Source organism: Vidua macroura, chromosome 11 (assembly GCF_024509145.1).
Source record: "Vidua macroura isolate BioBank_ID:100142 chromosome 11, ASM2450914v1, whole genome shotgun sequence".
NCBI classification, from domain to species: domain Eukaryota; kingdom Metazoa; phylum Chordata; class Aves; order Passeriformes; family Viduidae; genus Vidua; species Vidua macroura.
Genome location: NC_071581.1, coordinates 22,934,861 through 22,949,753, shown reverse-complemented (window position 1 = coordinate 22,949,753; position 14,893 = coordinate 22,934,861). Strand labels below are relative to the sequence as shown.

The following is a 14,893-nucleotide window of genomic DNA, read 5'->3' as shown; positions in this document are numbered from 1 at the left end:
TGATCTTTGCTGCTCCAGGAAATGAACTGTGGGGAATGTTGTTACAGTGAGACAGGGAAGAAACCCCGTCAGTCTGGGTAGCTGTATGGGGAAGCTGTGCATGATGTTGTGGGCACTGTTCCTGGCTGCCTCCATGATGGCTCCATGCCTGCCAGCAAAGGCTTTCTCTTGGGGAGCCCTCACTGGCCTTCATGGTGTTCTCACTGGAGTCTCTTTTCAGTTTGCAGAAGGGTAGTGATAATCTGCCTGGGCCTATGGGTGTGCGACTAGCCCCACAGAGGGCAGAGCTAGAGAGGCTCTGCTGCTGCCTCGGGGTTTTGATGCGGCAGCTTTCCTCCCGAGTGCTGAGCGGCCATGGCCCATCGAGGTCTGGAGCTGGGCACGGAGGGAGGTCTGATGGGATACGCTGCAGCACCTTGTCTACCCTACCCGAGTCGCGGGCGAGGCACCCCGGCACTGTAACGTACCTGTTGGTGACGCCGCAGCTGTGCCGTGGCTGTGTGTCTGTCTGTCTGTCCGTCCGTCCCTGTCCGCTTCCCGCGGCTCGCGCCGCTGCCCCTCGTTCAATAAAGCGCGGGCCGGGCTTCTCGTCGCCATGTCTGCTGCGCCGCTATTGGCTGGAAGGGTACGACCTCCGCCAATCACAGAGGGGGCCCCCGGAAGTGTCCTCGCGTCTTGGGCTGAGCATGATGGCGGCGCCGCTGCGCGTGAGCGGCCGGGGGTCCCAGGGACGTCCTGGCGGGGCCGCTGATGGGACCCTGGGGACGGCTGGCCGGGACGGGTGGTGTGGGATCGGGGCCGGTATGCTGGGTGGAGAGGAAACGGGACGGGATGGGATGGGCTGTGTGTGCTTGGCGGTGGGGGATCGTTACTGATGCGCTGCTGACGACCTGGCGCAGGGACGGCTCCGGGCGCTGGCGCTGGGAGGCTGCGGGCTGCTGCTGGGATCGGCGCTGGCGGCAGGCGACGAGCGGCTTTACGCGGCGGCGGTGATGCCCGCGCTCCGGGCGTTACCTCCTGAGGCCGCCCACGGCCTGGCTTTACGCGCCGCCGCCCTCGGGCTGCTGCCCTCCACCCGTCCCGACGGCCCCGCGCTGGTGCGTCTCGAGGGCGGAGGAGGAGGGGGAACCGCGGCGGAGCGCGGGGACCAGGGCGAGGAGTGGGGAGGTCGGAAGGGCGGTCAGAACAGAGGGGTAGGGGGTGGGTCGCACAGCCCGGCGTGCTGCGCAGGCGGCTGCGTCCTGTCGCAGCCCGTGGCAGGCGACAAGGGACCCTCGGACAGGCACCCCATAAGGACACCCCAAAGGGCAGGGGAGGCGGCCGGGTCTCTCGGGAGCGGGGCTGGAGCGAGGCCTTGGAATGGTTCCTGGAGTCTGTGGGCTCTGATCCAGCCCCAGCCCCACAGGAGGTGCGAGTCCTCGGGCAGCGATTCCGCAACCCATTGGGCCTGGCTGCTGGCTTCGACAAGCAGTGTGAGGCTGTGGACGGGCTGTACAAGATGGGCTTTGGCTTTGTGGAAGTGGGGACTGTCACACCCAAGCCCCAGGAAGGGAACCCCAAGCCCAGGGTCTTCCGGCTGGCAGAGGACGAGGCGGTCATCAACAGGTGGGATCTGAGGGCAGCTGCTCTGCAATGTCCTACAGTCTGCCCACCGTGAGGGAGGGTGAATATTTGGGTGGCCCCACGTCTTTGGTGCTGTGGTGGCTTTTGGTTGGATGTGCTGAGCAAAGCAGCAGAGACCACATATCTACTTTGTGTTTCTCACATGTCCTGTTCAGGGCTTGCAGGCATAACCCAGCCTTCAACCCCCTCTGTCCTGGTGCAGGTATGGATTCAACAGCCATGGCCATGTCGTGGTGGAGCGCAGGCTGCGAGCCCGCCAGGAGACACAGATGAGGCTCACTGGTGGTGAGACAAGCTTGTAAGCCTTTGCTCTTGGGGTCTGCAGGGTAGGTTTGGGCATCTCCCAGGTACCTGTAGGCCAGGATTGGTGTGTAATGCCAGTATCCAGGCACAGGAGCACCTCAGCTGGAGCAAAGAACAGTTAGACAGCAAGACTCTATTGGGGCTGTAGTCTCACCCCTGGCATTGTGACTAGGCACATTTCTCCTGTTTTCTCTGGGATCAAGCTCCCCTTGCTGCTTTGGGCAGGATGTGTCTGCTAACATAGCCAAAGCCAAGAGGACCCCAGCTGGGCAGATCCTGAGGGCAGCCTCTGCCAGGCTGAAGGCTGTTGTGCTGGGAAGTGCTGACTGGGGTGGCTGTGGCAACACTCCTGTGGTTGCAGGACAGTCCCAGGCCCATCCTCATGAAATATATGGGCTATATATCCTCATCTTAACTTTAGCTGGTCCTGGGACCTCTTTTTTCGGATGCTCTGGCTGTTGGGTGGTGGTTGGTCCTGCTGCCCTGGTTCAACTGCGTCTGGGTTCCAGCTGGAATGCCTCTTGGAGTCAACCTGGGCAAGAACAAGAGCTCTACTGATGCTGCAGCTGACTATGTGGCTGGGGTCCGGACACTGGGCCCTTTGGCTGACTACCTTGTTGTGAACGTGTCCAGCCCAAACACCCCAGGGCTGCGGGACCTGCAGGGCAAGTCTGAGCTGCGGGACCTGCTAAGCAAGGTAGGTGCCTCTCCCCAGCCAGCCCAAAGCACAGCTAGAGCACTGGATGCATCCCATCTCCTGGCAGTATCTGCACTGCTGCAGCCAGTGGATTTGCCTGAGCACAGGGAGGAATGGGGGTGGCTTTCCCGCATGGTGGGCAGGACCACTGAGATGTCCCTGTTAGCTGCTGCTGTGGGGTGTACTTGGGCACTGTATCCCAGCAAAGGGCTCAGGAGCAGTGAGGCGTTGCCCTCTACTTGCTCCTGCAAGAGGCAGTGAGCCATCCACCCCACAACTTCAGGCATCGCTGTGGTGCTGTGCCTGCTGTGTGCTCCAGGCCCTGTGCCAAGGGTGCCTTTCCTGGTTTTGGTGCCATGTAGAGGAGCAGGGCCTGTCTACTGCTACCCACTACTGCCTGTGTAGTGGGTGTCCATAGCTCCTGGTTGGGGCAGGAGGCCTCTCCCTGCCATGCACTGCCATGTGCACCAACAGGTGCTGGTGGAGAGGGACCTGCTGCCCTGCAAGCGTAAGCCAGCTGTGCTGGTGAAGATTGCCCCTGACCTCACTGCACAGGACAAGCAGGACATCGCCAGCATTGTCTGTGAGGTGAGGAAGTAGGAAGGGGAGGCCACCGGAGGCAGGACCATGGTGGTCCTGGCAAGTCACCTCTCGGAAGGACACGTATGCCTGCAGCTCTCTGGCTGCTGTAGGGATGGTGTCCTGGGTTGGTCAGAGTGCCCATGTGTGTCATCCAGGCATTGGGTCACCCAGGCAGTGAGGGGCAGCTTTGTCCCCAGGCACACTTCTGGGTTGTGTGCTGGGTGGCCCTGCCCTGGCAGGAGGGGAAGGGAAGGTTGGGCTGCTTGTGGAAGCTGTGTCCTCACACTACTGCCCCTGCAGCTAGGTGTGGATGGGCTGATAGTGAGCAACACCACTGTGAGCCGGCCCAGCAGCCTCCGGAGCAGGCAGCGCATGGAGCCTGGGGGCCTCAGTGGGAAGCCCCTGCGGGAGCTCTCCACACAGACCATCAGGGAGATGTATGCTCTCACTCAAGGTGATGGCAGAACAGGGCTTGGGGGCACATGCCAGCATTGCCTGTGGCATCCTGACCCTGCGCCCTGCCCGCAGGCCGGGTGCCCATTATTGGCGTAGGTGGGGTGAGCAGTGGGCAGGATGCCCTGGAGAAGATCCGTGCCGGAGCCTCACTTGTGCAGCTGTATACAGCACTCGTGTACCACGGGCCACCAGTGGTGGGGGCAGTGAAGCGGGAACTGGAGGAGCTGCTGAGGTGAGTGCCAGCCAGGCACGTCCCCAGAGAGCCCCTGGTCCTAGGACAGCTCAGGACAGCTGTGTGCTGGTGCCCAAGCAGTGCCAGCCCAGGCCTAGCACACATTGTCCCTGATTAGGGAGCAGGGCTTCAAGAACGTCATGGAGGCAGTTGGAGCAGATCACCGCTGCTGACGTGCTGCAGAATGAAGGTCTGGCTGGGAGGAGCCACGGCAGAGCAGGGATGGGTGTGACAATTCCAGTGCTGGGCAGACTGAGATTGAGATGAGGTCCTGGTTCCATCCCCTGGGAAGGGTCCGATGGGTGAAGCAGGGGCTGCACTGCTGGGCAGCAGGGGACAGGGCCTTCACAACAGTGCTGCTTTTTCAGGGCTGTGTTCTGGCTTCCCTGTGGACAGCAGAAGGGAGTGTCAATAAACATTTGGCTCACCGGCTCACCTGATTCTGTGTGGTGCTCTGGGAACACGCCATGGGCTGGAGGGATGCAGCTTAGCTCTCCTCAGCTGAGCAGAATCAGCTCTCTATGTTGCTCTCACTTTCTCTGGTGGGAGAAGCCACCAGGCTAGCTGAGCTCTGGGATGGACTGACAAATGCATCAGGCCTCCCCTGGCAGAGACTTCTGCCTGAGGCCAGGCCCTTGGGTGGGAGGGAAGGCTGTGATGGTGCTGGGTGCCAGTACACAGCTATTTTGGAGATGGCTGCAGTCATGTCCTGTCAGTTGTGGAAAGGGTGTGATCAAAGGCGCTTCTGTCTGTTGGTTTTGTCTCTGGGATCTCTGGTGCTGACTTTTCCTTCACCCCAACTAGCGGCAGCCGGCTGAGGCAAGACCGAGAGGGAATAAAACTGTTGTGCACCAGGCTGCAAGCTCTGTGCGTGTCTGTCTGTCCGTGCAGGCTGTGTGTGCCCGGCGCTGCACGGGCCTGCCCTCGCTCCCGGCGGGGTCCTGCAGGGGCTGGGGTCCTGGAGGGTCCGGGGCTGCGGGGCTCTGAGGGCTTCTCGCTCCTGCACGGTGTGGAGTGTGCGTGGTGCTGTCCCCGCCGCTGTCCCGCTGTCCCTGTGGCTGTCCCGCTGTCCCTGTGGCTGTCTCGCTGTCCCGCTGTCCGTCCCGCTGTCCGTCCCGCTGTCCCTGTGGCTGTCCCGCTGTCCGTCCCGCTGTCCCTGTGGCTGTCCCGCTGTCCGTCCCGCTGTCCGTCCCGCTGTCCCTGTGGCTGTCCCGCTGTCCGTCCCGCTGTCCCTGTGGCTGTCCCGCTGTCCGTCCCGCTGTCCCGCTGTCCGTCCCGCTGTCCCGCTGTCCGTCCCGCTGTCCGTCCCGCTGTCCCGCTCGCCCTGGACTCCGCCCCGCGCCCACGTGACCATGGGGAGGTTGCGTAGGCCGGAAGTCCGCCCCGGCAGGGAGCGTGGCTTGTCTAGCGACGTTGGGAACTCTATGGTGGCGGCTCTCCCATAGGCTCTGGCCATCGTGTCTATGGTGCATTTGGCTAGAGGGGCTCCTCCCGCCGAGCACTGTGGGGCGGCTATGGCGGCGCTCCGGGAGCCGGGTTACGGTCGCTGAGGGAACTGCGGGGTCCGCGCAGCGCTGCGGCCGCGATGGCCGCGGCGAGCGAGGAGTCACTGCATCGGCTGTCGGGGACGAGCGCGAGCGGCGAGGCGGGCGGGCTGGTGCTGCGGCCCGAGCAGCACGTCTTTAAGGCACCGGCCCCGCGCGTCTCCCTGCTGGGACTGGACGTGCTGGCGGCGCAGAAGCGGCGGGAGCGCCAGGAGGAGGCGGCCGGGGGGAAGCGATCCCGTGTCGCGTCCTATAAGGACTGGGAAGAGGGTCGTGACGAGGCGGGCAGCGCCGAGGAGGAGGAAGAGGACGAGGCCAACCGGAGCAACCGCAGAGCTCGCAGGAACAGGTGGCGTTCGCAGGGGCATCCCGGGTGCCCGGTGGCCACGTCCGGCCGGGCAGGGAGCGCAGGGTGGGCACAGTCGGTGACAGGCAGGGCCGCAGCCACCGCTGTGGAGAGAGGGAGACTGCGGGGCGTTATGGCACAGGCTGCAACTGGAGCTGTACGAGACCAGCCGAAGGGCAGCTGTTGCTCAGCACTTCTGAGCATTTTTTCTCTCTGCTCTGCCTGTCCAGACATTACCGCTCTGTCCACGTGGAGACACCTTCCTATACAGGGGGTGTAAGCGAGGAGTTCTTGGAACGCAGCCGGCAACGGGAGAGGGAGCGTCGGGAACATGGAGTCTTTGCCTCCTCCAAGGAGGAGAAGGACCGGAAGAAGGAACGCAGCAGGGATCGGGACCATGATCGTAAACGAGACCGTGGTAATTGCTCAGAGACTTTTGTGGTGCTTCTTGGTTTGGGTTTGGGCTTGTCCTTTTCCCTGTTTATAGTCTTTACTAGTAATGTTTGTGGTGATTTTTGCAGCAGACTTGGGAAGCCTGTTTGTGCAATAGGCACCTGATCCTATTTTGTTTTTGCAGAGGAGCGGGACAGGAGTCATCACAGCAGATCAGAGAGGGATGGCTCATCAGAGCGGAGTGGCAGGAGGGGTGAACCTGAGAGCCCCCGACATCGGCCCAAAGGTGGGAATGGGACCCAGTAAAGCTCTTGTGTGAGATCTAACAGGGAGGGGCTTGGAGTTTTTTATGCTTCCTGCTGTTTTTGCAGGACAGGGGTGATAGAAAAGCCTGTACCTTGTTTGTGGTTAAGGCAAGCATAAAACTCTCAGCTCAGCTTGGGTTTGGGAGCAATGTGCCAGCTGTGTGTGTCTGAAACTCTGGCAGATCTTGGCATGGCGGGGTCTGTTCTGGGCCTGTGTGATGGAAATATGATCCCTTGAAATTCCTTGGAATCACTAGGTCAGCCCCTTCCCTTAGAGGGAGGGCCAGTGGGTACCCTCTCTCCATGCTCCTTTCTCAAAAGATGTTAGGTGGCTCCAGGTGCCCAGGGCCGCTGCTTGAACAACAGGTGTCAAACCCCATCTCTTCTACCAGATGCAGCCACACCATCTCGCTCCAGCTGGGAGGAAGATGATGGTGGTTACAGCAGTGCCCACCGCTCACAGTGGGAGTCTCCATCTCCCACACCTTCCTATCGAGACTCAGAGCGTAGCCACCGGCCGTCGTCGCTGCGGGACACGGACCGGCGGGAGCGGGACAGGTACCAGTGCCTGGGGCTGTGCTGTGAGCTGTGGAGCTGCGGAGGGGACTCTGTGTGTATGAGAAGGGTCTGGCTGTGCAGTTCCTCCCACCCGCTGTGTTTTCAGGTCTGTGAGGAGCCGCTACTCTGATAAGACACCATTGCCAACCCCATCATACAAGTACAATGAATGGGCTGATGACCGGAGGCACCTGGGGGCCACGCCACGCCTGTCCCGAGGGAGAGGTGAGGAATCTGGGCTGAGCTGCCTGGGTGGGCAGTGTGGAATCCCCTTTCCTGTGGCACAGAATTGGGGTTTCCTTGGGAACATTCTGGACTCTCTGGCTCACCCCAGGGCGGCGCACAGAAGGGGAGGAGGGCATCGCCTTTGAGACGGAAGAGGAGAGGCAGCAGTGGGAGGATGACCAGCGGGTGAGTCTGGGACGGGCCGGGGGCTTGGGGCCACCAGGCTCTGGGGGCTGGGTGGAACTCAGTGCTGCACCTCTCCCTTCCCAGCAAGCTGACCGGGACTGGTACATGATGGATGAGGGCTACGATGAGTTTCACAACCCTCTGGCTTACTCCTCTGAGGAGTACGTGAAGAAGCGTGAGCAGCACTTGCACAAGCAGAGGCAGAAGCGGATCTCGGCACAGCGGCGGCAGATCAATGAGGTAAGGCCAAGGCGCAGGGTTGGCTGCTCTGAACACATGGGGTTTGCTGCCTCTTGAAACATCCACTTGTCAAGCCCTTGCTCTCAGGTGGAGAAGGACAGTCTTGGGCCAGGCTGAAGGAGTGCTCAGAGGGAAACTGTGCTTGAGTTCCCCTGGAAAACCCAGCCCTGCAACTCCTGCATGGGGAGAATTCCCAGTTGGAGTGGCTGGTGGATTGCAGTGTCCAGAGCAGCAGAAGTGCAGAGGACCATGCTCCTGCTGTTCTAAGTGCGAGTTACATTACTGGGGCTGTCCAGTGTTGGCCCAGTGGATGCTGGGGACAGCTGCTCTCTTTACATGAGCAGGTTTGTGTCCGGGCTTCCTGATGTATTCTGATTGCCTTGCAGGCAATGTCCATCCTGCATTTCCTTGGAGACAGTCCTGTTGACCATGTGTTTCACGTGGGCAGCTTCCTGTACTCTACTGCTTCCAATTACTGTTCCTTCCGTTGTGCTTACTTTCAGGCTCACTAGGTTTGAACCATCCTGTTGCCAGTGCAGAGCCCAGGCCCAAGCTTGGTGTTCTAGTGTGATCTCTGTGACTTTCTGTGGGGCTTAATTGTGTTTCTGATAACGTTGTTTCCTGCAGGATAATGAGCGCTGGGAGACAAATCGCATGCTGACCAGTGGCGTGGTCCATCGGATTGAGGTGGACGAAGATTTTGAGGAGGATAACTCTGCTAAAGTGCATTTGTTGGTGCACAATCTAGTGCCCCCTTTCCTAGATGGAAGGATTGTCTTCACCAAGCAGGTAGAGACTATGGCTGAAGGCACTGATGGCAAGGAGCTCTGTACATGTGAGGCCTTTTTAGTAAAGCAGTGCCTTTTCCCTGCAGCCAGAGCCAGTCATCCCTGTGAAGGATGCCACCTCGGATTTGGCCATCATAGCTCGGAAAGGCAGCCAGCTGGTGCGCAAGCACAGGGAGCAGAAGGAGCGTAAGAGGGTATGCAGCCTGTGGCTTACTGTACACATTATGTAGTTCCTCAGAGCCTTTTTTGGACTGCAGCATTCAGGCTTTGGCAGCAGTGATGCTAAGGAGTTCATATTTTTGTGATCTGGGACATCCTGGCAGCCCAGCTTACTGTATTGCCTCATAGCAGCTGCTGTGGTGTGATTTTCTTGTGCGCTGCCCTGGGACGTGAATTACCATGCATTTGAACATTTGGGTTATGGAAAAAGGAGGCAGGTGGAAGAATGCCAGGTAGCTTAGGGAATGTCAGCAGGATTTACCTTGTCAGGTCTCAGCAGAAGAGTTGTGAGGAGAAGTATGGGGTAAGGTAGCAGATCAGTTTTTGGGGGTCTTTTCTAGGGACTTTCTCTAAAGCTCACATAGTAGCTGTGGGGAAAGTACAGGTGTGTTCCTTGTATATTGAAACTGGGCTGGATTTGACCTACTTATACTATGAGTGGAATGGTGGTGGTAGCTAAACTGATAGCAGAGGTAGGAGAAAAGCCTGTGAGCTCTTGGCAAGGGTAGGAAGATTATGTCTGGTTCACATCTGTGTAGGTTTAAGTTCAAATTTAATGGAAGGGTCAGCATCTGGAGCTATTTTCTTAGGAGGCAGTTGGTTATCCTTTGCCTTTGCCTGAAGTCTGTGTATCCATCTCAATGTCTTAAAATTTTGCTTCAGTTCATTTGGAAGAGGGGAACCTGATGTAGGAGTGGAGTGTGCATTCTGCACTGGGGAACTGGGGTACTAATATCCTCTTCTTAGTCTTAGGAGTAGGACTGGGGAAGAATTTTGTCTGTACTTGCTGTGGCAAAGTTATGCTGTTCTCTCTCCTTCCAGGCTCAGCACAAGCATTGGGAGCTGGCAGGCACCAAACTGGGAGACATTATGGGGATCAAGAAAGAGGAGGAGAAGGACGAGATGGTGACAGAAGATGGCAAAGTGGATTACAAGTAGGGGCTTGCTCTGAATTACCCTGCTCAGCTGGTAACGGGGGCTATGGGCATAGCAAAGTGAGCAAGGTGAGGCAGTTTCAGGACTTGTGGTGTTTCCTTAGAACAGAGCAGAAGTTTGCTGAACACATGAAAGAAAAAAGTGAAGCCAGCAGTGAATTTGCCAAGAAAAAATCGATCCTGGAGCAGAGACAATACCTACCCATCTTTGCTGTACAGCAGGAACTGCTCTCCATCCTCAGGTATGGCTGCCAGGGCATCCCCAGGGCATTGGCCTATCTTTGGGAGCTCAGTTGAGGAATTGTAGAATCATGACCATTGGGAAGTACTCTCAGGAAACAAAACCCATTGTTTTGTGTTTGCTCAGCTCTCCCACCTGAATAGGATGATGCTTAGCTAGAGAACACAAAAGCCCTTGTTTGAAGGTATATGAAGAAATGCCTTTTCCTTTTCCTCAGAGACAACAGCATTGTGATCGTGGTGGGGGAGACAGGGAGTGGGAAGACGACTCAGCTGACACAGTATCTCCATGAGGATGGCTACACTGATTATGGCATGATCGGCTGCACACAGCCCCGCAGAGTGGCTGCCATGTCGGTGGCCAAGCGGGTCAGTGAGGAGATGGGGGTGCGTCTGGGGGAGGAGGTGAGTCTGGTAGGGAGTGCAGGGGTGCCGCCCAATGACAGAGACTGCATGGGACTGTTGGAAGACTTCTGGTATCTCCACCCTGCCAGGTAGGCTATGCCATCCGCTTTGAGGACTGCACATCTGAGAACACAGTGATCAAGTACATGACAGATGGGATCCTGCTCCGTGAGTCACTGCGGGAGGCTGACCTGGACAACTACAGTGCTATCATCATGGACGAGGCACATGAGCGCTCGCTCAACACTGATGTGCTGTTCGGGCTGCTTCGGGAGGTGCGTGTGAGCCTGGCCTAGAGGACAGCAGTATGGGGCACGTCATCTGGGACAGCCCTTCTCTGCCAGGACTAGGAGAGGGAAGCAGAGCTGCCACATCTCTGTCTGCACTTGACTGCTCCAGCATCCTGGTCCTTGGATCTGGGGGGTTAAGTCTTCTGTAATGCTACCAGAGTCTTGCTGGCTGAATGTCAGAACTGCCTATAGAGAGGACTGCTGGGTTAAGGTTTCCTGGACCGAGGTTGGCAGATCTTTTCAACTGCACTGACCATAGAGCATTTGTGTTTCCTGGCATGCACAGCCAGTGCCTCTGTAGTACAACAGAAGCTCTGTCCTGTGCCATTGTCTCAGAAAGAATGAAAACAGCCCACAGCCACACATAAATGCACCTTCCATATTGTTCCTTTTATTTGCTTCCTAGGTGGTCGCCCGACGCTCAGATCTGAAGCTTGTTGTTACTTCGGCCACCATGGATGCAGATAAGTTTGCCTCCTTCTTTGGGAACGTTCCCATTTTCCACATTCCTGGGCGCACTTTTCCTGTGGATATTCTTTTCAGCAAGGTATAGTTACTTTTGTGGATGGAAATGCTGTTGGCAGGAGGGGGTTGTGACCTATCTGTGCTGTACTCTGAGGGGACGCACAGGGTAGGAGTGGTTGTGATGTGCTACAGTCTTGCATGTAGGACAGGGCAGGTAAGGATATTGGTCCAGATTAACCTGGGCTGTGCTGTTCAGACCCCACAGGAGGATTATGTGGAGGCTGCAGTGAAACAAGCCTTGCAGGTCCACTTGTCTGGTGCTCCTGGAGACATCCTCGTCTTCATGCCTGGCCAGGAGGATATCGAGGTGAGTTGGAAGGACAGGCACTATCCTACCCTCTTGTTTCAGTCTGATGTTTTCACCCCTCTTTGTATCTAGGTGACCTCAGAGCAGATTGTGGAGCATCTTGAGGAGCTGGAGAAGGCACCTGCTCTTGCTGTACTGCCAATCTACTCTCAGCTGCCCTCGGACTTGCAGGCCAAGATCTTCCAGAAGGTGCTGATGTGTGCTTTGTGATTAGGGTGGGGACAGGGAAAACTGGAGCAGGAGACGGTACAGAGCAGGAGTGAGAGGTGTAGATATACTTTGGTATTGCATGTGGAGGGTGAGAGAAAGCATGTAGCCCACCCCACTTCCCAGGAGTCACCCCTGTCCATCTGCCACTCTGCACTCCTCCTTGGCGGAGCAGAGCCACGGCCGGGGGCGTGACTGACATGCAGTGTGCTTGCAGGCTCCTGATGGGGTCAGGAAGTGCATCGTTGCCACTAACATCGCAGAGACCTCACTGACAGTGGATGGTATCATGTTTGTGATTGACTCTGGCTACTGCAAATTGAAGGTGAGCCAGGGTTTTCTATACTGTCTGTCTCTGGTTTCTGGTGTAGGTTGAGGGAGTTCTGAGGTCATGATCCAGCCTTCCTCTTACATCTGCCTGACTTTCTTGTGCCCTGAAGGTTTTCAACCCCCGTATAGGCATGGATGCACTGCAGATCTACCCCATCAGTCAGGCCAATGCCAATCAGAGGGCCGGCCGAGCTGGCCGGACAGGCCCAGGCCATTGTTTCAGGTAGGCATGTCACTGGTGTTCCTGTTCCTGTTGTATGCTCAGCTTGGCATCAGATTATGTATATCTTTTTCTCACTGGAGCTGTTCATTATCTTGAACTCCGGGGGCGGTGTGGGCAGTAGGCAGGCCTGAAGGCCTTCTTTGGACCCAGTCCTTCTGCAGAGAAAAGGATGTGCTCCACTTTCTTCCTGTGCCCATCTTCACTTGTGGCTGGTCTGCCCTGGATGCCATTGGGATGAGAGCCAAACCAACGGCCTTTCCCAGGCTATGCTGTGAGACCAGGGAAGGGCTGTGCTTGGTCGTGTTCTGTGCTGCAGCCCAAACACCCCAATGTGCTGGGGAGACCCCACTTTGGCTGGGCTACTAGTGCCTCCCCAGGGTCCTGCTCTTGGGTGCAGGGTTGCTGCCCTGTGCCGTGCTGGGCCGGGCTGGGCAGAGGCTGGCAAGTCTGTAAGGAGTGCAGTGGCCGAACAGGAGGAGCATGCTCTTGGCATCTCTTCCCAGGCTCTACACCCAGAGTGCCTACAAGAATGAGCTGCTGACAACCACGGTGCCTGAGATCCAGCGCACCAACCTCGCCAATGTAGTGCTCTTGCTCAAGTCCCTGGGTGTGCAAGACCTGCTGCAGTTCCACTTCATGGATCCGCCCCCTGAAGACAATATGCTGAACTCCATGTACCAGCTGTGGATCCTGGGGGCCTTGGATAACACAGGTATTGGCTGCTGGGGTAGGCTGCCAGCCCATGGAACTAGGGCCTGCCCAGCTGCTGATCACTGATCCCTGTTCTGTTCCTACAGGTGGTCTGACCTCTACAGGACGCCTCATGGTGGAGTTCCCACTGGACCCTGCACTCTCCAAAATGCTCATTGTCTCCTGTGACATGGGTTGCAGCTCTGAGATCTTGCTTGTTGTCTCCATGTTGTCTGTGCCTGCCATCTTTTACCGACCTAAGGTATGAGATGCTGCTGTTCCAGCAGCTCAGGGCCCTTCCCTGCCCTTTGACTAACCCATGTTCTTTGCTCACCCTTCAGGGCCGAGAGGAGGAGAGTGACCAAGTGCGGGAGAAATTTGCTGTTCCAGAGAGTGATCACTTGACTTACTTGAATGTTTACCTGCAGTGGAAAAACAACAGCTATTCTACTCTGTGGTGCAATCAGCACTTCATCCACGCCAAGGCCATGCGGAAGGTGAGGCTGTGGCTGTAAGGCTTGGGAGACAGCCTTATACAGAAGAGGGATCTGACCAGCACACACCTTTGCAGGTGCGGGAGGTGCGTGCCCAGCTCAAGGACATTATGGTGCAGCAGCGAATGAGCCTGGCATCCTGTGGTACAGACTGGGATGTTGTCAGGAAGTGCATCTGTGCTGCATATTTCCATCAGGCTGCAAAGCTGAAGGTGAGAGGTGTCTGAGCTGCCTGGGGGCTGCAAGGCCCTGCCTGGGAACAGGTGGACTAAGCACACTTGTCTTTGCAGGGCATTGGGGAGTATGTGAACATCCGCACAGGCATGCCCTGCCACCTGCACCCCACGAGCTCTCTGTTTGGCATGGGCTACACACCAGATTACATTGTGTACCATGAACTGGTTATGACTACCAAGGTGAGCTTGAGCTGAGGGCTAGCAGGAAGGGTGATGAGTGCTCCGGGGGAGATGGGAGGGCTTTGCTGTGAGACTGAGATCTGTCTGAGTGGCAGATATCAGCCTTTCCCATCTATACCACGTAGGCATGTTTTTTTCATCTGTTTGTCCCTTACCCCATTATTTTTCTCTGGCTTCTGTGGCATATGTTTGATCCTCCTTGTGGTCAAATCCAACCTGTAGCAGCTTCTGAGGCCAGGAGGAATTGTCTGGAAGGGATATGGTCCCAGCCTGAGAAGTGCCATCAGCAACTAGGGGAGGAAGGGAGCTGCTATGGCTCTGGGAATGGTGCCCAGGCCCCAAGGATGCCATCCTGCTATCCTGGTATTTTTGTCCCTGCAGGAGTACATGCAGTGTGTCACTGCTGTGGATGGAGAGTGGCTGGCAGAGCTGGGCCCCATGTTCTACAGTATCAAACATGCTGGCAAGTCACGCCAGGTAAGTGTTCTGTCCTGGAGAAGCTGGCAAACTGCAGGCCCTCTGCATCCTGCTGCTGTATGTGTGTGTATTGACATGAAGGGAGAAAGCTTGTGGGCATGCAGGGAGTCTGCTGTCCCTGACCTGCTGCTGCCTTGCCTCAGGAGAACCGGCGCCGTGCCAAGGAGGAGGCATCTGCCATGGAGGAGGAAATGGCTCTGGCAGAGGAGCAGCTGCGTGCCCGCCGGGAGGAGCAGGAGCGCCGTAACCCACTGGGCAGTGCAAGGTGTGTGATAGCCCTGCCTGCCCATGCCTGTGTGGAGGATCCCAGCTTCCCTGTGGGAGTTTTGGTGCAGGAAAAGGTTGCATTTTCCATTAATTGCCCTTGTCCTCTTTGACAGGTCTACTAAAATCTATACCCCTGGGCGAAAGGAGCAGGGGGAGGCCCTGACCCCACGACGCACTCCAGCCCGCTTTGGTCTCTAAGAAGGCACAACCTGTTGCTTTGAGGATTAAGGTGGTGCCCAGCTACCCTAATCAGTGTATTCTGAGGTCTCTACAGCTTGTGGCTCTGGAAGACTTTGGTGCTTGGCACTAATTTTATTACAGAACAGAAAGAATTTTATTTGTTTAAAGGTTGTAAGTCTAATCCTTGCTTTTTTTTGCACTGCTGCTTGT

The 14,893-nt window shown here is 57.2% G+C and overlaps 2 protein-coding genes across 3 annotated transcripts; both read left to right on the top strand.

Annotated features, from left to right (window-relative positions):
* The first annotated feature begins 67 nt into the window (after positions 1–67).
* Positions 68–4,685, top strand: DHODH (dihydroorotate dehydrogenase (quinone)). Of its 2 annotated transcripts, none has more exons than XM_053987340.1 (9): positions 68–707; positions 900–1,097; positions 1,472–1,605; positions 1,826–1,908; positions 2,436–2,623; positions 3,098–3,211; positions 3,506–3,659; positions 3,734–3,893; positions 4,012–4,685. In XM_053987340.1, exons 1-9 carry the CDS (start codon positions 192–194, stop codon positions 4,064–4,066), a joined length of 1,602 nt encoding a protein of 533 aa, XP_053843315.1. In that variant the 5' UTR covers positions 68–191; the 3' UTR covers positions 4,067–4,685. The 2 variants fall into 2 exon arrangements, with proteins under 2 accessions (XP_053843315.1, XP_053843314.1); XM_053987339.1 differs by having other exon boundaries at positions 1,406–1,605.
* Positions 4,686–5,268: 583 nt separating this feature from the next.
* On the top strand, positions 5,269–14,854 carry DHX38 (DEAH-box helicase 38). Its single transcript, XM_053987330.1, has 26 exons — positions 5,269–5,786; positions 6,014–6,201; positions 6,361–6,462; positions 6,874–7,039; positions 7,146–7,264; positions 7,374–7,450; positions 7,535–7,690; positions 8,318–8,479; positions 8,565–8,672; positions 9,520–9,632; positions 9,737–9,874; positions 10,091–10,277; positions 10,367–10,552; positions 10,974–11,114; positions 11,289–11,399; positions 11,472–11,588; positions 11,824–11,931; positions 12,047–12,159; positions 12,663–12,871; positions 12,957–13,111; positions 13,191–13,346; positions 13,421–13,555; positions 13,634–13,759; positions 14,141–14,236; positions 14,380–14,501; positions 14,617–14,854. Exons 1-26 carry the CDS (start codon positions 5,479–5,481, stop codon positions 14,699–14,701), a joined length of 3,684 nt encoding a protein of 1,227 aa, XP_053843305.1. The 5' UTR covers positions 5,269–5,478; the 3' UTR covers positions 14,702–14,854.
* Positions 14,855–14,893: the final 39 nt, after the last annotated feature.

Excerpts from the sequence above, each read along its gene's own strand:
- DHODH (XM_053987339.1), top strand. The coding sequence starts at position 192 with ATGGTGTTCTCACTGGAGTCTCTTTTCAGTTTGCAGAAGGGTAGTGAT. Across the intron at positions 1,909-2,435 it reads ACAGATGAGGCTCACTGGTG|CTGGAATGCCTCTTGGAGTC; the intron begins GTGAGACAAGCT and ends TCTGGGTTCCAG. Across the intron at positions 3,212-3,505 it reads TCGCCAGCATTGTCTGTGAG|CTAGGTGTGGATGGGCTGAT; the intron begins GTGAGGAAGTAG and ends CTGCCCCTGCAG.
- DHX38 (XM_053987330.1), top strand. The coding sequence starts at position 5,479 with ATGGCCGCGGCGAGCGAGGAGTCACTGCATCGGCTGTCGGGGACGAGC. Across the intron at positions 7,691-8,317 it reads AGCGGCGGCAGATCAATGAG|GATAATGAGCGCTGGGAGAC; the intron begins GTAAGGCCAAGG and ends TGTTTCCTGCAG. Across the intron at positions 13,112-13,190 it reads CCATCTTTTACCGACCTAAG|GGCCGAGAGGAGGAGAGTGA; the intron begins GTATGAGATGCT and ends CTCACCCTTCAG.